General features: G+C 35.9%; 1 protein-coding gene across 6 annotated transcripts in view; it reads left to right on the top strand.

The window, feature by feature from the left end:
- The window catches only part of LOC105835045 (homeotic protein ultrabithorax), a 104,750-nt gene that overhangs the window by 59,702 nt on the left and 21,717 nt on the right, over nt 1-23,331 (top strand). For 5 of the 6 annotated variants that reach the window (XR_003625619.2, XR_004962710.1, XR_003625616.2 and 2 more), the window contains exon 2: nt 21,286-21,694. Coding sequence is in view for 1 of the 6 variants with exons in the window: in XM_028190067.2 (XP_028045868.1) it covers nt 21,286-21,602 (317 nt within the window). In the remaining 5 variants the exon portion in view is untranslated. Of the gene's footprint in view, nt 1-21,285; nt 22,583-23,331 lie in introns of those variants that run through there. The other variant, XM_028190067.2, reaches the window with a different exon arrangement.

The following is a 23,331-nucleotide window of genomic DNA, read 5'->3' as shown; positions in this document are numbered from 1 at the left end:
ATTTATGTATAGAGGTGCTAATACAAGCAATTTCCGCGTTCGTGACTTTTATTTTCATATTATTCTTCGGATTGTCACACTATCGTTCGGTTTAGTCCTTAATATTTTAAAATATAGCTTACGGACTTATTTGTATTATTAAGTTTAGAGAAAAGTAATTAGGGTAAAGGCGGGCATTATGGCCAGGCGGGTAATATGGCCACAATGTCCGTATTAAACATTCTAAACTTTGATAAACGTTGATAATGTATAAAAACCAATTATTGTAGCTATTCTTGAAGTTTGGTAACAAGTCCTCTCTATTTTGTTGTTATTTGTGGTTTTGGTGCTTCATTGTTCTCCATAACCATCAAAATATACACGTCAAAGTCAGACATCGCACTTCCAACTAAGTAAGATTTTCAAATTAAAACAAAATAATTTTTTGGCTTTTCTCATTACACATTTTAAAACCTGAACCTCAGCTATATTTTTGTAATAAATTTATTGTGCTTTGCCCATTATTTTTGTAATTATAATGCACATTATTAAATCTATGCTCGGTGGCTAATATGGCCAGCGAGTGCAACGAGAGAGCAGCGAGTATAACAGAGTGTAGAGTACGCCAGTGCTGAGAGTGACAATATCAGCAAAGCAAAAAAATAGTGATTGTGAGAGCACGACAGCGTGCTCAAATAGTGGGTGCACAGATTTAACATTCCAATTAAATGTTTATTTTTCAATGTTTTTTTTTTATTAAATGTTCATTTTTTTAATGTGTATGTTTCAAATGTTTCAATGTTTATGTTTTGTACAATTAAAATTACCTCACTTTTGCAAAATATTACTGTTTTGTACATTTTTCTTATAGTTGGCCATATTATATAGTTACCCACCCCACGTTTAATATGGCCAAGACGCATGCTTTCAGATTCTTTTTTTTTCTTCGAATATGGATAGATTTTAATTGATCAAGACATTTTGTCATCAAAGCTTATTAAATACATTAGAATTTCAGAAAGTTACGAAATAAAAAAACCAGCGGTTTGAAAATTATGACCTCAAATAAAAACTATGGACATAATGCCCGCCTTTACCCTACATAATTAATTATATAAATTTTAATTTTTAATTTGATTGCGTTTGTGTATATATTTCTAATTAAAAAAATTTATATAGAAATAACTGACAGTGTATGTTTTACGTATTTTTTTACTTTAATAAAATAATATTTTTAAAATCCTGATATACCGCAATATGTTTAAAATAATTTTCTAGATATACTTGGCGTAATTTGTATGCAATGATTAAAATCAGGTGATATCTTTGCGATAGCTATTATAATTGGATTAGTACCTTGGGTGTTTCTTGTCGAAGAACACGTACGCCGGACCATAGGTAATCCAATAAGCATCTAATAGCATCGATCTCTTAGACATTTAGCCCATTAGATTCCATGTTAGTTTATTGCTTCACGTTTTACGGGCTTGCCCAAGAGTATTCTGATTCCCCTTTTGCGTTAGTCTTTCTTCCCTTAATTTCATTCTTCATTAATTAATGTTTATTAACATTTTTCACGCAATGCATTGTTGTACATAGTTTAACAAATCGCGACTATATTATTAAAAATAATACATGCAAAGTTTTTATTAATTACAATTTTTTAATAGATATATTATCTAGTGTTACGTTTTTTATATTTTACTTTTATCTTTATACAATATTTATATATTCGTTGTGTTTGATCGATGTAAAGTGATCAAAACCAGAAAAAGTTTTCAAGTCGGATTATAAACAAAAAGATAATTTTAAAGTTAGGTAATCTTTGTTGTATTAGTCTGCACATTTTATTACATTTTATTGAATTTGTTTCGTAGAGTTTTGTATTAAATCGTTAATCTCGTAAATTAATCTTTTTGGCTTAAATAGGAAGTGTCGTCAATGAAATAATGAATGAGGCTCACATCAGATGTAACATACAAATTACATAATACAGTAAAGCAGAACTCCCTTCGCTCCACCGGCACTCCGTCATACACATTCAATCAATGTCTGTGTATTTTGGTTACTCTGAATTATAGCCAATCTCGAGAATGCTCATCCCTGACTTTAGACCCCCTCCTCCCCTTTCATTCACCCCTTCACCGCATAGAGACGGAAACGCTATATACGATAACACTCCGTTGGATATGCAAATCAATTCTATGGTTTCCAATGATTTATCTACTGGACGCAATTTGTTTAAGTGTATCCTGATTCCATTTCCATTGAACGAGCCGTGCTTGTTTAAACCATATCAAATATATTCTGTATCACTAATCCTTCTCTCAGGCGTTTACGTAAGTTGCGCTGAAAATTTCTGCGCGACTTAGCGCAATCTTATAATGTCTAATGATTAATTCTCCGGGTCCAATTTCTTTAAGTGTGCTATAAGTTGGCCGAGAATTAGACAGTTACTTTGATCAAGAGAAGGCGTACTTTAAAATTTATATGCGCGCGAATGTGTACGCAGTTACACTGGGCGTTGTCTAGATGCTGGAACATCGGTGGTGAAACACATTCACTCACTCCATGCGCGAATTTAAATATAAGTAAAAGGCTTTACTAGCACAATCCAGGAGTATCGTCTTTCTTTCTGGAAGTTGATTTGCCTTGCATGAAGCTTAGAGGGGGCTTCTTCAGCCAGGAATTCACGACGTATAGGTCGGTTTCTCGTTCCTTCTTCCTTTTCCTTGGCAATAGAGGCAATGAGAAAAGAGAGAGAGGGGCTTCGATCTCGGATTCAACCTAGACATCGCGACAACAACATAGATCTTTTAACTGATTCCTTTATTTTGTTTCTTTGTATTTTCTTTTAAAAAAAGTTTCTCTTAAAATACAAGAATGTCGTTTGCTTCTTTTATTTATTACTGTATCAACACCATATTTATTACAAAGTCAATTTGATTATTTTTTACAATTATTTATATTACATTTAATTAGTTAATTAAACATGCTGTATTTGATTAGTATTATTTGCAACTGTGCTTTTAATTTTTTGTTACGTAATTTTTATGTTCTGAATATTTATGTAACTGTTATTGTTTAATTCTTTTTTATTGTAATTGTATAATTGCACATTGCGCCTTTGATCGAAAATCTTAGAACGTCTACGAGAAAAGACAGTTATAATAATACCTCATGTAATTGGGCTGATTTGATCATTATAATGGCCTTTTACAGGTTTAACCTTTTACTTTTTGTAAACAAAAATTCTTATTTCTACATAATAACACTACTATAATATTTTTTATTAAAGAAAGAAAAAATTCCACTTTTCTTAAAAAAATTGAATTTATATTAATTATTATTTTGGATGTTGTTATTTATGTAATACAATTGATAATTAACATTTATTTTAAAAAATTAATGCAAACTTTTTTATAGAAAAATAAAATAAAATAATTAGACCTAAAAAAATGATTTTAATGTTGGTTTTATACAACTCTGGTTTTGTAATCAAAGTACAAGTAACTTTCATAACCTGAAATACAGGAAATGGCGGTATTGCCATTATCATAATCCGATGACAGAATGACGCTGTATACTTATCGAATATCTATCGGGATGCTCATCCGAAATCCCGCAAATCCTTGCGGATACGGCGTTATCCTAGGCGAGCAATTTCTCGCGGGTTTCTCATTTAATATCAGCAATTTAACTACTTCAACATCGCGCCACAAAAGCCATAAATATCAGCTACCGTGGTCCGGAGAACGATCGTTGTCGCGATAGGGATGCACTAGATCGTGGTTGCACGACTCAGCAATGGGAGCGTACTCTGAAAGGGAGGTAGATGAAGTTAGAGCGCGACAAAGAGACAGAGAAAGAAGAAGAGCCGTAGGGGAAACGGCGGGAGGGGTGCGGGAGGGGACAGCTGTGGGAAGGGGTTTGCAACAGGGGATGGGCGAAAGCGGAGGCAAGCAAGAGAGAAAAAGAGGTCGAATGAAGCGCTAGGCGCTCGAGCTACAAGTACACTCCGTGCTCGCACGCTAGAAGCTATACTTATACCTATAGGCAGTGGCGCATGGTGTGCCATGATGGCAGTAACTCCAGAATCCCAGGGCTTAAACTCGCCTAGCACCGAGGATCAGTGGGGAAACTTCCGTGCGCCGTGGCTTAAAGGCTTCGTGGTTGCTGCTCCCTTGCTTTCCGGGTAGCGGCAGCAACTTTTCGCCATGTTAATGGGCGCAATATGATCATACGTGGCGCGTCCGCGTATTTATATACGCCGCGTTCCTACTGTACACTGTTTTCACAGTTCTTGAACACGTAATTCTTTAGGGTTGAGAAACAAAGGCGGAACTAAGTAAAAGCCTGACAGCGGAAGAACTCGCGAACAGTAATTAAACTATAATAAGTTTTATTCGCAGAATAACCCGAAGGGATGAGAGTCGTACTTGCATATTAAAACGACAGTAATATGTAGTATCATGCCGTATATGTCAACGACAATAACGCGGTGTGTGATATAATACACGGTGTATGACACACACCGAACCTACTTAATTAACTGATTCTATCAGAAGCAGAGTGTACGCATTTGCGTAATGCGGCTGCTCTTTTAGGTAACGTCACTCAATTGTTATCGGAATCTTGCATTACGTATAATAATGGCTACTGTTTTGCATTTTCTCCTCGTATCCTGGCACGATTAGCAATGCGCAAGGCCGAGAGAGAAGTATACCGCCGTTAATAAAGACATTAATATTGACTGGCAAGTGTATCTAGATATGCCGCGAGGGTAGAGGCAATCCAAGTCGGGAATAACGCTTGGGAATAGAATGCTCGGTCACGACAGGAATAACGTTTAAGAATAAAAGATGAGAGCGAAAAAGGAAAGTACTTATTGCTTATTCATAAGAAGTCGGAAGAACGTTGTTTATGCCAAAATACTTTGTGTGTGTATGTGTGTGTGTGTGTGTGTGTGTGTGTGTGTGTGTGTGTTTCGAGGGGTTCAACAGAGAATCAAATATAATAAATAACACTTTGCATAATTATAAAGTTGACACACAATTGTAGAAGATGTGTTTTAATCCGATAATTTTATTGTGCTTTTAACATAATTATTTTAATGATTATGTTAAAAACACATTAAAACACCACAATTTTATATTTGTTTTTTAAGTACACAGAGAGAATTTTCTCTTAAAAATTACCCTCGTGATAATTATGAGACAACGTAAACCTTGAAAAACTTTATTGTATTTTTAACAAAATTTACTGAAATTTTAATAAAATTTGGCAAAATTTTGTAAATTTTACTATATTTCTAACACAATTTACTAAAACTTTGCCAACTTTTATTAAAATTTTAGTACATTTTAATAAATTTTAGTAAATTTTGTTAAAAATATACTAAAATTCTTCAAGGTTTACGTTGTCTCACAATTACCACGATTTTTGGGGTAATTTTTAAGAGAAAATTCTCTCCATGTAATTTTTAATTTTTATTGTACTAATTTTCTATCATGCTAATTTTTCATTGTGCTAATTATTGAGAAAGAGTAAGTCATGATATTTTAAATTTGTAGACCAGAACCAGCAGCCATAATTCTCTTGCGTTCGAAATTTCGATCTTTTTCCGATCAGACCGCCCCTTGGAAAGGGTACCGCAAGATTTATTCGCCGTCTGGTCACCATAGCGGACGACGAATATCACCAAAATGGGCAGCATATGGTGTACGATGACGCCATTCTGCCAGAACATCCGTAGGGATTTTTGAATTTTGTTCTTAATGATTACACTCATAAAATCCGTATCTCAGTTATGAGAAGGGGCGAAAGTCTAATAAAAAATCACACATGCAACATATTAGTTTACGAAAAATTTAGAATTCTTTTACATCAAACTTTTCAGAACTATTTTCGAAAGAGAATATAAGTAAATTTAACGAGATTTAAGCTATATTAAAATTTTGAAATCCGAGTAATGCGATTTGGAAGAAAAAATGGCTGACGTATTTTCTTTTTCCATGTTGTATAGCGTGGCAGATGTAGACATTGACATTCTATAAACGTAGCCTATGGGGAGTTTCAGATCCCCAAACGTTATGGCTGCATCCTTAGAGACGCACGTGGTGCTGCGTATCATATTACGGTTGCTCCACGTGCCAATAGCGTTCACATCCGCAACAATTTTCTTGATCAGTTCTCCATCGAGTTACAATTACCAATTTATTTGGAAACCTCGTAAAGTATTGACTGTGACAGCCAGAGTTGTATATTTGAGTCGTAGGGTCCTACGATCTATGTAAGGAATATCCCTAACGTAATTCTAACATTCTCTATAATTTCGATATATTTTTCAATTAAATACTATTTATAATGTGAAATTTATTATTTTTTATTATGTCACACTCGTTTGTCTATACCGACCTAATTTTTTTATGCTTACTGTCAATTTTTTAATAAAAATACTTTATATATATATATTTTTTTTTTTTTTAATAAATGTGGTTAACATTTTCTTATACGTACAATTTCTTACTATAATATTTTCAACGTCAAGGAAGTATTCTACAGTGTATTAATAATCTGTACTACGTGATTGTGCGAGAAACATTACGCAGACGTAAGTTCAGAAGAATTTATTTGTCAGCCATGTTATAACTTTACTCGACAGCCATTGATTACGAGCTAGGCACACCGTGCCTTATCTTCCCCTTACACGCTTAGGGATCAGAATCCCCCGGTCTGGAAATATTTCGTACATCCCCAAAATTAATATCTGTTGGTTCAATATCATCTGTTGGCCACTTGTATCTATGGTAGCTTCGTTTGCGACTTAATAGTGATGAAATGTAGGAAAGAATGGTATTTTGTGTGTGTGTGCGTGTGTGTGTGTATGTTTTACTAAGAAATATTTTCAGAATATGTTTAGAAAACGGTTACTGCATTATAAATCTTTATCAAAAACAGAAATTTACATTGTGTAGATTATAATTATCAGTTTCATTATTACTTTTGCCGATATAAAAGTGAGTTGTATAAGTATCAAATTTATTCATTGAGCACTTAAACATTTTTTGTTTCATAATTACATTATTTTGATATTAATATTTTAACGCAATAAAAGAAAAATATTAATAAAAAATATTAAGTATTATGAAATATTAATTTTTATACAGTTTACATAATTTATAATCTGCATGTATGAAATAAAAATTATCTTGTCCACATATGACGTTCATTATCTTACTTGCGGTTATCGTATTTATTTATTTGATTTTGCAATGCCAAAAAGAAAGTATATTAGTGATTTTGTATATTTTCAATTGTATTACATTGTGATTTTATGAAGAAAATGAAATAACGTTTATTATATATTATTTCTTATGAACAAACATAAAAAATATATATATATAAATACATTGAAAACACATTTCTTATTATATTATTCACTTTTTTAGACAGATATAAATCAAATCATAAAAAATTATTATTAGTTAAAGTCTCTAATGTATTGAAATTCATTATATGTTGTTAATTTAAACAAATTAGCAGTTCGTTATCTTATTCACGTTGTTATCTTATCTTCTCTTTTCCGTAATATACACCACAAATTTCAAAATCCATCCCTTCACGAAATTTACGGAAGTTTGCAGTCTAAAGGAATGCACAACGGCTTAAAACTCGTTTATGCTATAAGTGGGAATTTCGGGTACTTGGCTCAGTAATTTTTTAACACGGCGACGAGCAGAATACGCGATGTATCAGGTAGGTTTAATAACCGTGATACAAGAGTATTCGGCTCACGGATGACGCGACGATGATGATCCGCCATTTCGCCGCAACTTGGGAGGTCCGCTCTTGATATCCCCCCTTCCTGTCTCCTCATCTGCCCCCTTATTTCTTTTTCGTGCTTCACATGTGCTTCACTCTTTCGCCTCGCGATGCCTTTCAGTCTTCTCTTCTCCCTCCATCATCTCCATAGTTGCCTTTCCTAACTGTTTGTCGTTCATCCCTTTTTCTCACTCTTCGTTTAGATGTCCTTCTTCATTGTATCCGGTCCTTTAGCCCTTTTTTTCTCTTCTTTTACGTCCCTTGCCGTTCTCTATGTCAGGTAGACTCCTATTCTCCGCGTCGTATTTATATAGAATAGGACATAACCATTAGAGTATCAACTTAACTTATTTTTTTTTTGTATAAAAAATTATTGAAGATTATTTTTGCTAGCAACATTATATTATGTATATACATATTATAAGTATTAAAATGCTTTTACGTCATCAACTTTGTAGAAGTAATTGCTAGAATGATAATTTAAATAATGCAGATCTTTTTTCATATTTTTTATTAAAGTACAATTCTTTAACTATCAGTAATTGTAATTAAAACAAAATGAAACAGGAATAATGAGGGAAACGAATTTTAATGGGTAAGGTGGCACAAAGCTACCGCATGTATGAACGTAACAACTACATGGTTGTAACGTCTGTAATAACCAGCAATTTGTGAAAGGAACTTTTAGTTAGGAAACTCCCGTAGCTGTACTTTCATGAGAGACCCGAAGAATGAAATTGCAGAAAGGGAGAATGAAGAGATGGAAGCGAAGAAGGTGAAGAGTATAAGTGAAGGAAGCCGCACGCTCGTCTGGTCGGAACGGAAATAATTACTACAAGAGCAGTTTACTCGCGCGTCTTACGAAGATTTTGTGATACGATAGTGCTGACGTTAAAATTGGATATCAGTAAATAAAAAAATTCCGTTGTTAAAAAAAAAAATGAAAACAGTACACAACGTCACGTTTTGATCGTCACTTGTTTTCCTTTCTCTCGCAAAAGGAAGACATAATTACTGTTTTCCGCAAATTAGCGAGTAGCGATAATAGCCACAAGGGTAAAGCCACAAGTAATAGGGCGAAGAATTACATTTACGACAAACAAGTAAAACCGGATAAATGGTCTCGTTTACTGTAAACGGAAAGGTAACTGAGTGTGCGATGATACCGAATGCGTTAGAAAATACGATCGGTGAGAAAAGACTGAAGATATAGCCTTACAACTCAATATACTAACTGAATGTGGATCGATTTAATGATCAGCTATGTTTGATTTTCATTAACTTCAAACCCAAGTGTGCTACCATGGTTAATTTAACGTCTACGATCGCTTCTCGATTATGTTTTGTAGATATTTTATATCTCTGTTATATCCGAATATCTTGTTCTTTTCACAAGAATTTTCATATAGTTTTAAAGTTTTAAAGTTTGTTTCTTGAAAATATCAAAATATTTGAAATTAAAATTTGCGGTATTAATCACTGTTGCATTATTTTGATAGAAATTTTGATATTTTTATATCTATTAGGGTATTAAATTTCTATTAGTATACAAATTTTTTTAAACTATTTTTTTCTGAAGTAGAATTATGGTTTAACAATATTTCGTGCACCGTATTAATGAGACTGCCGATGATCACAGCAAATAGCGTGATACAAGCAGCTTATCGTAGGGCTTATGATTACAGCAGCTTACAGTAGTAATTTTATTAACGCTTAACTACGCATCGATTGAATCAAGTTACCTCTAGCATTAATAAAATTGACTGTCGACAGTTTTCATGTCTTACGAGCATTACGCTAGCACCTAGTGGTTTGCATCTTTTCACAACGGTTCACAGTAACAATGTTGTGATACCAATGTGTGCAATTCTCTACGCACACATCCTTTTCAGTCGTTTTCTTCAATGTTGTTGAGAATTTTTTAGTAACATATATGTAGTGATTACGTATAAATTATACATACGGATCCTTATATATAAAGCGAAAATATAAATTATGTTCAAAGATTATAGTTTAATTCTAAAAACAGTGTGCAATTTTTTGATATTTATGTATGCTAATTTAAATACATTTTTCTCAATTATCATTTATCTTGAATTATAATGTCATTTCATTAAAATTTTTATTACTTTATGTTGTAAGAACCTAGGAATCGCGCAATGCACATTTAAATGTCATTTTTACATACATTATCGTTAATCAATCCGTTGTATAGACAAGGATAATATTCCGGTGTAATTTATGTAATCCCTCCGGAGAGTAACAACGATAAAGTTGCCGCGACGTCAATGATTAGTTGGTTTTCGATAATACGAATCGAGTTCTTGTAAAATGCACGTATCTAGATTAGAACGGGAAAGAACTTGATAAATCATTGCAATTATAGAATGCACAATTAAATTTTAACGATTGAAATGAATTATTAATTAATATAATATCGATGAAAATAATCTTTTTATCATTACTGAAACTTTAAAAAGTTAGACGAGTTTTATTTATTTGTGGTTATAAACTATTTATAATACGCTAAATATGAAAACGGCCCAATTTAAAACACAATTGGAAATTTGCTTTATATATATGTTTATTATAATTATTATTAGAATTATATTATATTTATTATTAGAATGTTATAATCACAAATAGAATTGAAATGTATAAATTATAATCGATTATTATTGCAGCATTATTGAAGCATTTGACAATATGATAATTAATATTAAATACACATTTTTTTGAAGAAATTGCAATTGCTAATATATATCAACAATTCCTAATTTATAGTTTGTTATACTTATCATGGAACATACATTAGTTTTTAATTTAAATTAACGTCCAAGCATCCAAATGAAGAAGTTCGCGTTTGTTAATTACTGACGCAGCCGATCGATGTGTTAAAATTCGACATTTATCAGACGAAAGCCGAAGACGAAATTTATCGGCGATACTTGCACCGCAACCAATCTGGTTGGCAACATGGCGTGTTGGCGAAATAGAGGGGCGCGGTAGAGGGAATTGGTAGGTGGGCATGGGGTAGCGCGAGAGGGGAGGAGGTAGGAAGGGGGTAGGACGAAAAAAGAGTCTCATCGCGCAAGGGCTGGCCCCGCGGGGACTAATTTTTATTTTCCCTCTTTTCCAGTAAGTGCTCCGCATCCACCTATTTCTCATAAATTTGAATTAATTTACATGCATTTGAATTTAATGCACCGCCATGCTTTATCAAAGCAATTAAGCTTTTAAGCGCGCATTTGCATTAATCCAATGTTTACAATTACGGCACGAACCTCTTTTTCGAGCGTAGCCCGCGTTATTCCCCCGCCTTTGCCGGGAAACTTAAGATACGGTGTCCTATCTCTTATGTTATATTTCATCGACTTAATGAATTTATCACTAATTAGCGATCTCGAGAGGAGTAATGCACGGCGTTAAGTCATTGAACGTACTAAACGACTCATGTACGTGGATGACACGATAAGAGCTGCAATTAATTAATGTTAGTATCTGCTCTTCGCACGGATTGCTTATCGTGTTTCTCTTCTCCGTAATAAATATTTCTAATTTATATTGTGGTAATATATTTTTCTATGAAAGTTGTAGAAAGGTAATTGCCTAACGCGTCATTTACAATGATATAAAGTTCTGCTTCGTTGTATATAATGGAATATCATTCCCCATACTATTGCCTTTTCTTTGATTCATTTATCTTCTTATAGCTAGTATAAATTTCTTGGTTATCAATTTTCAAGACTACATAAGTATTTACTGAGGACTCAAAAGTAGTGAATGCAGCACAATATGATTTATAATAATAGAAATTTTAGCTAATTTTATTGCAAATTAATGATTTATAAAACTACATAGAGCACCTTTTACAAAATTTTAAGTATTGATATGCAAACTTAAAGTTTCTTTAGTTTAAGGATTGCATTTTACAATTCGACAATAATATCAGCACGCAGTTTATAGGCCCGAAAAATACATGTAATAATTGATATAAAAGTATTATTAGGACCAAGATTTGCTTCGACTGAAAAAGTACCTTTTTTGTTTCTTGTATTAAAATATCGAATTGTAGTAATAGCGTAGTAGAATGGCGCATAATAATTTAACACAGGCAATATTTTCTGATTTAAAGGTCTGAAAGTAACGGAAACTGTTTACAGCTTATATCTTTGAAGAGATATAGCGATGTATACTATTATATACTACTAATTTATATTTATCGACACATATACAGTTATATTTCTTTAATGTATCCATCAATAACACTTTGTATAGAAAAACCTATTTTTGTGTGAAAAGAAACTACTTAAATCCAAGATATTTTTTAACTTCGTATTTGATTGATCTAACACTTTTCTCTCTCTCTCTCTCTCTCTCTCTCTCTCTCTCTCTCTCTCTTTATATGACACTCTTCCAATATACTTTCTCGAGAGAGGGTATATTGTCTCGCGAACATAGATGTAGGTATGGGGTTAGTATATATCTATAGATATAATATAGGGAGTGAAGCCCTATTCAAAGCGGATGATTCAGTGGCCGTTGCTGCGCTTGGATAAGATCTCGTAGCATGCCGCCTCGTTCATCTTAACCGCGAGACCGGCCAACCTGCAACAGCTAACCATTCGCCAGCCAACCGAACCAACCTTTTCCGTTTTTTCGCTCTTTTACGCGGAATCGCGGAATCTAGATAATCCATAGTGTTTCCGGAGATTCGGTCGAAGCCCTGGACATTTCGGTAGAATGAAGCTCATTACGCGTCGCTCGATAACCTAATCCGTCTCGTTCCTTAACCCTCTCATAGAGCATCCGTTATTTCCGGGGAGCCGCACATGGTGGGCTTTTTAATATGCCGGAAAGGTTGCCGCGCTGGGGAACATTTTTGGCAGCTCGCTCTCGCGTATTGCAGATATGCGTGAAAGGAGTACTCCGCGAGTAGTTCGCAATCCCCCCCCCCCTAACTTTCTTGATTTACGCGAGTTCATTATTATTTTCGCGCTACGGAACAATCGTGCCTCTTGCCTCTTCCGCATTTCCGTCTGTAACCCTCCCTCCTTTTCATTGGTCTAAGAGAGATGAAAACTACAACTGGAATACGTTGAATAATGGAGCAAATTTTTTTCTTCGCTGTAACTTCGCTCTTTATACGAATATTCGTTATATAGAAACTTTTGGAGACGAAGTCGCTCTCTTCTCGAAGTCGTTCCTCTTCATTTATCGCGCGATAAATATTACATACGTCTTAGTAGCGTTATCATCTTAAATTTCGCATATATTTGATTACGTTGTGTCGTCATCATGCACTTTCAAAACTACGAACTTGCAGAAATAATATGCGGCGGCGCGAGATTGTCTTTTTTGCGTCTCTTTAAATGCGAGCGATATCTCGCTCCGCCATTATCGCGCGCGCCACATTTTAAATTTTTCGACGCGTCAAGTATAATTTACTCTCCCTACGAAATTTCAAACCTGCCCGTAGTAATCATTAGTAATTGCGCGCTGCGATGCTATCTAATGTATCGTTTCCGAAAATCCAAATTCAAAGTGCAGTTCAAGCGGACGGTAATCATAGTTTCTTGCGGGTTAAACGCGCGATGGCGTCTTATTCGTCGGAACCGGCTCTGCCCCCTTCTCTTAAGACTGCGCTTGGACATACTGGTAGGCCCCCCGGGGCTTCGTCGAATCGCAAGTACCGGGAGACCTGCCCTCTATGTCTTGCTCCACTCCGAAAGGTCCCACTCCAGTCCCCCCCTCCCCTCCTCATATTGCAAAAGAACGTAAAAGATTTACCGGCAATCCGCAATCCCGCTTGCAAATTATCAAATCATCTAGTCCGATACTTATTAATGCGTATAAGTTAAGTCATTACCCTGAGACACGTAGCCACGAGGGAACACGTAGGAGATTTACATCGCTCCCCCTGCCGTTCCTCCAGATCTATAATTAGAACGTCGGTTATCTCGCAAAGCTTCATCACTAAAAGATATTCTTTACAATTTATCAGGCGCGCAAGCGCGCTCGGGCGTCTGCAGAAGCGGCTGATTAGTTAATTGTTGCCACCTCCTTTACGAACTAATAATAATGCATCCGACAGGAGGATTAACATTCGGAATTACGCGGTAAGGTTCGTGAAATTTCGCGCGTTGATTCACGCGCGCTTTTTCCGAGACAGAATGCATCCGCACGCATCCACTGCGATCTCTTCGAGGGCCATGGCCGCAGAGTTGGAAATAAGGCGGCAATAAAGCATATGTAAAATATATTCTTGAATTCCTTTTAGAGGACACAGATATATGTGGATGGTTCGTGGGTCGGTTGCCCGCTGGTAACCATGTCTCCCCTTCCTCTTACAACAGCGGATACGCACACGCATGACTTTTGTGTGCGTGTTACCAGGCGTGTGAGTTTCTATAAACTGCGTGGCGATGTAAGTAAGACAGACGATCCGTTTCATTAGAAGGTGTCGCGACGTTACCCACCTGTATTAGGCTCTCCACCATTTCTCTCTCGTATTCGAAGTGTCCTTTTTGGACTCTCGCTTCCTTTGGTGATTATTTACGCTCATGAGAATATTTTGCCAAGCATCCGTCTCATGGTGGTCATAAAAAAAAGGTAAAAAAACGGTCGCGGGAAAAAATCGTAAATTTGTTACTAAATAGCGCTATTGTAATTTCAATGGGCATTCGAAATAAACATGATGGAACAATGAGAAATATGTCAAATCGTAAACTATCGCTTCTCCTCGGCAAGATTTCCGCACGAGGACACAACAATGACGATTCGGGAATAGGACTTTGTGGAATGGAAACCCTCGGCGCGGAAACGAAAAGCAACAAGAAAGGGAAAGTTCGTCGTTTCTTCCCCCCCATATAGGGGAAACGAGGGACACGGAGAAAGATGTACGGAGCCGCGAGGTGTCGCCTTACAACCGGCTCGGTTCGCTTACCTACGCCGAGCCTCCTTTGCATGCCATCTCCACCACCATCTCACTTCGGCTTGCTCCTTTTGTACGTTCCGTCTTGCAGCGTCCTCCTTCTCTTCCCTTTCGCTCGAGATGCACCGTTGCGTTCGGTCTTTGCATAATTATTACGATTACCGCGAGTAGCAGCTGGCTCGTTGTGGAGAAGCCACCTCGTATCCTCCCTTGCTCTCCTCCTCCTCCTCCTCCTCTTCCTCCTCTTCCTTTTTCTCCTCCTTCTGTTTCTCCTCCCAGCTTCTTCTTTCTTCCTCTCGCCTCTGTTCTCCATTTCGTTTTCGTTGTTTGAGTGTCAGAAAACGAGCGATGAAAAAGAAAAGGAAAAGAGCGGCGCGTACGTCCGCGCGTATGTGTGTGTGTTAATTAAATTTCTTGAGGGGATACACGCAAAATTATCGTCGGGATCTCTGCCGGCCACTTTTTGCTCGCGATTAATTGCGTGCTTCGACAGACTGTCAGCCAATCAGTGTCTTTGCTCCATGTCATCGAATGCAGCAATGGATGAATTACAACGAATCACGTAACTCAGAAGCGCGTTAATTATATTCTGTCTACGTACCGAGTCATGTATTTCATTAAAATGCAGAGGACGAGTATCATTTTGAATAGTATACGCAGTGATAGATACTCTATCTTCGTTTTATTTTGGTGATACAAAACTGTCAAATGATTATGGCAACCTGTTAAATGTACTGATTAGCAAACCATTCAATTTTTAAATTTATTCTGGATACGTTCAAAGATTGCAAGTGGTCTATATTACTATTATACATAATTTACGACATGAACGATTGTTTTTCTTATCATGATTTTGTGTCAAGTCATTTTTCGAAACGTTTTAAGGTCAAGAAGCATTAATGACGATTAAAGATACAAAAGTAATGTACAATTACTCAGACAACTTGTACAATTCGGTATTACGAAAACTTGATCAGCACTTTTATTATTTCTGCTTAGCAGGACGCTTCACTTGCGTGCGAGCAAAGTCGCCACCTTGCTCGCGGCATGGTTGCGCACTTATTCAAAAGGGCTCGCACGTAAAGCTGATATCTTATTCTCGAATAAGCTATAGCTTTCATTGGTCCTTTTATAATATACCGCTAGCTACTGGCGACATTCTTGTTCGCGTCGTGTACTTTCTCGCAATACGTTCTGCATTTTTTTCGGATTTACCAAGTCATCATTCATTGCACTCCGAAAATCATTCGAGATTTTAAGATTTTCAGTCCACGTATACGATTTGATGTACGTAATATGCAATTTGATTTAATAACTGGCAATAGATGAACTTTCTTGCTTATATAAATATATTATGAATTTATAGTTTTCTTCACATGTTAAATGAGTTTTTTTGATAAAATGTCTGATATGTATTTAATTCTTATACAGTATTAAAAATTTTATTATTTCAAGCAATCGTAAACCTAACTTATCTGAATACTTTTTTTTATATTTTATTGCAATATTGTTGGACTATTTGCTCAGCTTAATGCTAGTGTAAGAAACTTTAAGTTTATTACATTGCAGCAACGAGATGCAGCTAAATTCTATAAGCGTTTTATCTGACCACTAATCCTACTGGTAGCTGTAGAAGAAATATACATCTTTGCTGTTCCTCATTTGCGAGTGTCAACCCTTAGTTTATTTATGCCGCCAGGTTTTTAGCATGTATTTATGATCGTTGAGGTTTCCGTCGTCACACCCCCTCTCCCCTAAGAGGTCGCGTTGCGTCTCTTCCCTAAAAGAGAGACGATGTCTCAGCAGTGTAACGCCGCGCTCTTCGTTAGTCTCCGTTGTATATAACTTATTAATTATGGTTGACTAATGCGCTCCAGCTGTGCCACGTAGCAACATCTTACCTTCTCCCTTCGTCCGCTAACTTTCTCTCGGTGCTTTCTCGGCAGCCCCTAAGAAAGGAAAGAGAGTATGAAGAGAGAAAGAGAGAGAGAGAGAGAGAGAGAGAAAGAGAGAAGCCCTGGCAGAAAACGAGACGAAGGTCCTGGTAGAGCGTAAAAGGGAAGGGGGACGTGGGAGGGGACCTCGGAGGTATGGAAGAAGGTGGGAGAGAAGAGAGTAGAACGCGAGGGACGCTAGGCAGTAACTCACGCCCCCGAGAGGATTACCTACCTTGGCAAGGCTGGAGGAGGGTATATCCCACGTTGAGCTACGATCTTGCTGCGTAGCTACGCGTTCCTCATACCAAGTGTCCTCAGTACTCCCGTGCCGCGTGCAAACAGGGTTCTTCGAGAGCGTGAGCGCATTCCGGATGGCACCGGAAGACCGAAACTGGTGATACGTGAACGGACTATAGCGCTTCAAATGAGACAGAATATTGTTATACGAGATATGCTCGAAAGGAGCACGGAGTATTGCCAAATGAAATAACTAAAAAGGAGCTGATCTAGCTAATTTGTAATACAGGAAACACATTTTTGCATGCGATCTCTTAAATTAATATTCCTTAAGTAATATTTTTGTGGAAACTTGTAGAAAACTTGTGAAAATACAAATTAGAACAGTTGAACGTTTTTTACTTTAATTAAAAAAAAGGATAATTAAAAATGCATAAATGCATAATAATATAAGAATATAATATAAAGCATTTATACTCATTTAATTTTGTTGTATGAGATCTTTTTGTTTTTATCATATTTTGTTTCAAAAGTACACTTTAATCTAGTTGTATAAAATTTGTATATGATGTTATTGGAGTCTTTTATTGGAGTATTAATAATTATTTAATTTAGGAGTAAGGAATACAAGGAGATTCCTTACGATTGATGTATACCCAGTCTTACATACAAAAACTGCCCAATGTTGCGGAAACTCGAAGGGGTAAGCCTACAGGAAATATCTCAAGAGGAAGTCTGGGGAGTCCTTCATGGACCCAATTCACTTACTTTGATTTGATTGGTCCCATGTATGATTCGATTCCGTATATATACGTGCACGTAGTCGGGAGGGAAGCGGAAAAGGAGTGAGGGCAACCGAAGGCAAGCTTTGGCATCGTGTTTTGCAAAGTTATACCGGCAAATCCCCAGCAGCAATCAACGTATTGGCTGTTCTTGTTAGAGTTGGCAACCAGTTAAGTCGCTCCCTGCCTCAGTTTATGGTCGAATACGTCGAAACTCGGCAGATCTCTTTCAACCGACATTTCCTTTCGCATTTGAAACTGTTCTCAACAACTCGGAAAAAAAAACATTTTATTATTTAGTAAAACTTTTTTTGTTCAAACCGTATTCCAAGTTTTATCCTTTCAATGTTTCAATCGTTTCAATCTTTCAATTTCTTCAATGTTTCTTTTTTTCAAAATTACTTTTTTTCTAGCACGTACTTTTTGTAACAACACGAGAACATTGGTTGGAACTAATTGAATTACTGATTGTATGAATTGATAAATATGAAAATAAAAATGCTTTAATGGAACCTAATTTTTACCAAATTTGTAAAAGAAAAAAGTTAATCTCGTTTATAATATTTTGTGATAAGACGACTATAAACTTTTTTTATTATAACTCAGACTTTTGGAAGAACAATTCGTCGGACGAAGGTTTCCGCGAGGTTGAAATTTTTTAGAATATACGGGCAAACATTTTTCAAGAAAGGCGTGAATAACGACCGAAATATTTTTCGCTCTTCTAAACGTGCTCTACGGTTTTCCCACTTTGCTGTTCAGCCAGCCAATCCCTCCCGGCATGCCTTACCGATCTCCTTCTTCTTTGTTCCTCCAAATGAAAGCATTTTAGGGTCTCAGCATAAAATTTATCCACCCCTTCGGTTAAACAGCTATGCGCATCTCTTTTTACTTTACAGGGCGTGCGATAATCTTGATATTTCATCCCCTAATTTCGTTTAGTACGTGATATTTCACGGATGAGACGTCATGCGGAGTGAGATTCGTAATTCGTATATTTGTAACGCGTAAATGGGAAAGTAATCGATTATACAGAAAATATTATTTCTGTCAGTATATTGTGCATATTTGCAAAATTTGTATAAAAATAAGTATTGCATACATGTGTAAAAGATGATCTTATTATTTGTTAAATAACAAGTAATTAAAAAATATAGTAATGTATTTTTATATTTTTTTATCCTCTAAATGGGAATTGATGTATTATTTGCTAAGAAACAGAATAAATTGTCTACTTTTAGTGTTATATTTTTAACTATATCAATCAATGATATATATATATATATATATATATGTCCATTTAGAGGACCTTATAAGGTCCGCTTTAGAGAACTTTATCTCAATTAAACCAATTTCTGACATGTACGTAAAGGAGAGAATATTATAGCATATTTTATTATATTTATAAGTGTGATCATCAGTAACTAGTGACTGTTTTTCAGTGCTCCTGATTAAGATGGATTTACTCTCATTAATCCGAATCAATGAAAGATAATGCATATAGATCAATAATATTGTATAATAATATTCATTTAGATAATTCAAAACAAATTTATGTACACTGAAAAAAAAATTCTTGGTAAACCTGTGAAATGCATTTAGTAATGATATTGTTGAAATATTTGCTTGTTATAAACAAATGTAGTAATAATAAAAAATGTTTGGTAATAATTATAAACATTTTATTATAAGTATATTATTTTGTTATAATAATCGCCTTACGTTTAGTTAAAACTATTCCACTAAGGTTTTGGGTAATTTGAACCAAGGCTGGATTATTATAACCAAGTCTTTTTTTCAGTGTAGCCTCTAAATGATTAATAATATTGTGCAATAATATTGATCGCGAAGCTACTTAAAGTTTTATTTGCAAAATTCGAGAAAGTCTTTCGTTCTTGACCCATCGCATTCGCGTTTCCGGAACGCGTGCCAATAGAATACACGGAGGGAATGATTTTGCCAGGGATAATAGGAAAGTTTGATAGAAGATTCCGAAATGGAAGGGAACCAGACTCAATGGGATACGTGTGACAAATAACCGTTAAAAACGCAGTGCTGTAACTCTACGCCCCTCGACGCCGCTGCGCGAAACCGGCATGACAACCTGGCGTGAGAATCGTGGGGGTGTCACAGGGTGACAAAGGGGATTCCCCCCGAGTAGAGATATCCAGAGGGGTAGTAGTCTGGACGGCAGGACACTTGATTACGTCGCGATAACAAATATCATGCTGATATGAACTTTGTTTCAGTATGATATGGATACAATGGCTGTCTGAAATTGTGACGGTATACGAATAAGTCATGCGCCATATGAATTTTGTACATTTTGAAAAGAGCATTAGCACAGTGTGATTATACATATGTAAGCTTAGAAGCGTTTATTGAACAATTTGATTTGTAGTCAGAATTTTGAAATGCACGAATATTTGAAGGAAAATTGTTGTATTGGATAACTCTTTGCATAACATTTTTTACATTTTCGAAGATGGACTATATACTTTTTTTAGATTGTAATTTTATGAGCTTATTATTAAGCCTTCAAATTTTCGTTATATTTTTATTAATATTTGAAGTTTTTAATCAGCATTATTTTGCTAATGATAGTTATCGGACAATTTTAAAGAAATTATACTGGAAGTCTATAAAACAATTAATGCATTTTTTATTTTTGACCATTGATCAATGGTAATGATTATTGATCAACTTTTAATTGCATCGATCCAAGTCGAACGCGGAAGGATAAGCCGATGGAGCGAAAGTCGTAATATTATGGATATTTATGCACTTGGGCACGCACCGTATGCGAGCAAAAATAGAGTAAAAGGAGGCTGCTTACGGCCGAGAAGAGAGGTCGGTTTAGGTTGGATACCGGTGGCAGAGGTGAAACGGGAGGGTTTTTACGAGGCAGTAATGGCCGATAAGGTGAGCTTGCGCCCCCACCGTCGGGGCTTACTCCGCTACTGTACCCAAGTGACTGTTCAACAGTACCTATTCGCTGTCGTATACTTCCTTACTTTCTCTCGGAACGACTCATGCCACGCTTTATTTTAAGCCGTTTACACATTTCCTTTATCGGCACGAGCCTCGTTTATATCGCCGCGTCTGATATTCGCAGTCCCAAAGCGCTGCGGGATATCAGAAATTCGTTAGAATGCTCTTTTAATAAGTATCTTAAGCGGCAGCTCATAAAGATAATATAATTCGTTTTAGAACAAGATAAGCACCAGGAATGGAATGATAAGTCGATGCAATCTACACTCAGTTCTCATTAAACAAGTATTTTGCTAATGTATATTTCTCTTATTATTATTAAATAAATTATCACGCGTTTTTAGAATAAATTGTTTTTTTGAATTTTATTTAGACGTTTGTGATTCACTATGTTATTATTAGCGAAATAAACTAGAATTCTTACAACAACTTATCTCAATGTCTGAATCAGTGTATCGTATTCACAAGAATCGATTAATATATTTGAAAAATGTCATCTCTTTAATCATTGTGTTATTTACAATTCTTACGAAAGTCTGATAGAAATAGCACGGGAAAAAAACAAAAGAACCCGTCGTAACTCTAATTTCATTGTTCGCAGGGGCGAACGGAATGCGCAGGCGCGGCCGACAGACCTACACGCGCTACCAGACTCTGGAACTGGAGAAGGAATTCCACACGAACCACTATCTTACCAGGCGGAGGCGGATCGAGATGGCACACGCGCTATGCCTGACGGAACGGCAAATCAAGATCTGGTTCCAGAATCGGCGAATGAAGTTGAAGAAGGAGATTCAGGCGATCAAGGAGCTAAACGAGCAGGAGAAACAAGCGCAGGCGCAAAAGGCAGCGGCAGCAGCGGCGGCGGTTGCGCATCAGCAGCAAGGAGGCGGTGGGGGGCCAGAGGGGGGCAACTAGGGGTACGCCCTGCATCGGAGCCCCCCTGATCACCCCACCGCCAATCCACACCACCCTCTACTAGCACCGCAATGTACACAGCTGTATTAAAGGTAAGTGTGATTTTTATTATTTTTTTATCACTTCAACACTTTTTTATAAGAAAGCCATGATTAACTCTTACCTCACAATATGATCTTTTGATTGACAAAAGATCTGTAAATCTTGTCCAAATATGTAGTACATAAATATATACTACGTGCACATTACATTTCTTTGTGTCTACATTTACAATAACGAAATCAAAAGATTATCTTTATTTCCATAAAATTGTTTGCTATTGGAAACATAGATTCAAATAACTACAAGAATTTTATTAATAGGCAATATTATTGTAATATTTATCTTTACTATTTTATAAAATATTTAAACGTGGTTTTTCACACACAAAATTTGATAATATATTAAAATATAAAACTGCTGCAGTCCAACACTCTTTGTGGACGAACAAAGCAGACATACGTATGCGTTTGATGCAACAATTAGGATTATGTGCTATACACAAAAAAATAATAGTCGCATAAACGTTAAAAGCGCCGTTAAAAATGAGACTTGAGCTTTTAGCAGCAGCGGCTTTAAAATTAAGTTTACTCGGCGGGCTTAATGAGGATAAACCGCGTACGAGCGTGCCTTCATAATTTTCTAAGTTACGTTATTCGCGTGTGTTTAACTTGCACTGAACGTACATCCCTAGGGAGCGACGAACGCAAACTTGAAATATCGTGTCGCGTTTATCCTGTCGTTTCTGCCAGTACCGAATAAAAAACTTATCAGTTTTATCGTGCTGTGCTGTAAACGATCTTGCTAAAATTACGACATTTCGTATCGCATGAGTTTTCTAATCGGAATCGAAAACTTGACTTTAACAAGCACATAAATTCAAAAGAAGGAAAGTCACTTAGAAGTGATAGATTGCCTGAAACAAGTAGATGACGCCAAAAGAAAGTAGAAATCACAGTTAGGTAAAAAAAAAGACGATGCCAATAGTGCCAATTTTGTTGTCCTATTGCAAATAATTTATTTCTACTCGAGAACCATTGTATTCATTCTCGGAGATTCTTTAAATTGTTCGGAGACAATACCAACTTTAAAAAAAAGATCTCCGTTTTTTTTTCACACTTTCACGCGATTATTTGTCGCTGCTGGAAGACGGCTCTTTTCATAGTTGAGCTAAAAAAAGGTCTTAAAAATATTCACACTACTTTGAAAGCAGTTTGCATGCAATTCTGATCGGTTATGTTGTGTTTTTGTTTACAAACGCAAATATTTTTTATTAATTGTAACTTTAAATATATTTTATTTTATTTAAAAACGTTTTGAATCATGTTTGAATTATTTTACTACGTAAAAAGGATAAAACTTATTTTAACTAAATTTTTTAATGTAATATATGTAAAATATTATAATAATAGAAACACTGCCAGAAAAAATTACAAACTAATTTATTATATACGTTCTCAAAATATTTAAAACGTCTGCGGCAGAAAGAAAATACGCGAGGCAGAGAACTACGATCGAAACTCCTTATTCTTCGGAACCTACTGGAGCGCTTAATATCTCTTTTTTGGTATCTTCGGGCGACGAAGAAGTTCGGGCATAAATTTTGCCCCGATTGCACGTAATATTACGCCAGCGAAGCGATTCCCCGATTAACTCCGTGGATTGCACCGTAATTGTACGCCACTTGAAT

The sequence above is a fragment of the Monomorium pharaonis genome, chromosome 3 (assembly GCF_013373865.1).
Source record: "Monomorium pharaonis isolate MP-MQ-018 chromosome 3, ASM1337386v2, whole genome shotgun sequence".
In the NCBI taxonomy this organism is placed as follows: Eukaryota; Metazoa; Arthropoda; class Insecta; order Hymenoptera; family Formicidae; genus Monomorium; species Monomorium pharaonis.
This window is presented reverse-complemented; position numbering and strand designations above follow the sequence as displayed.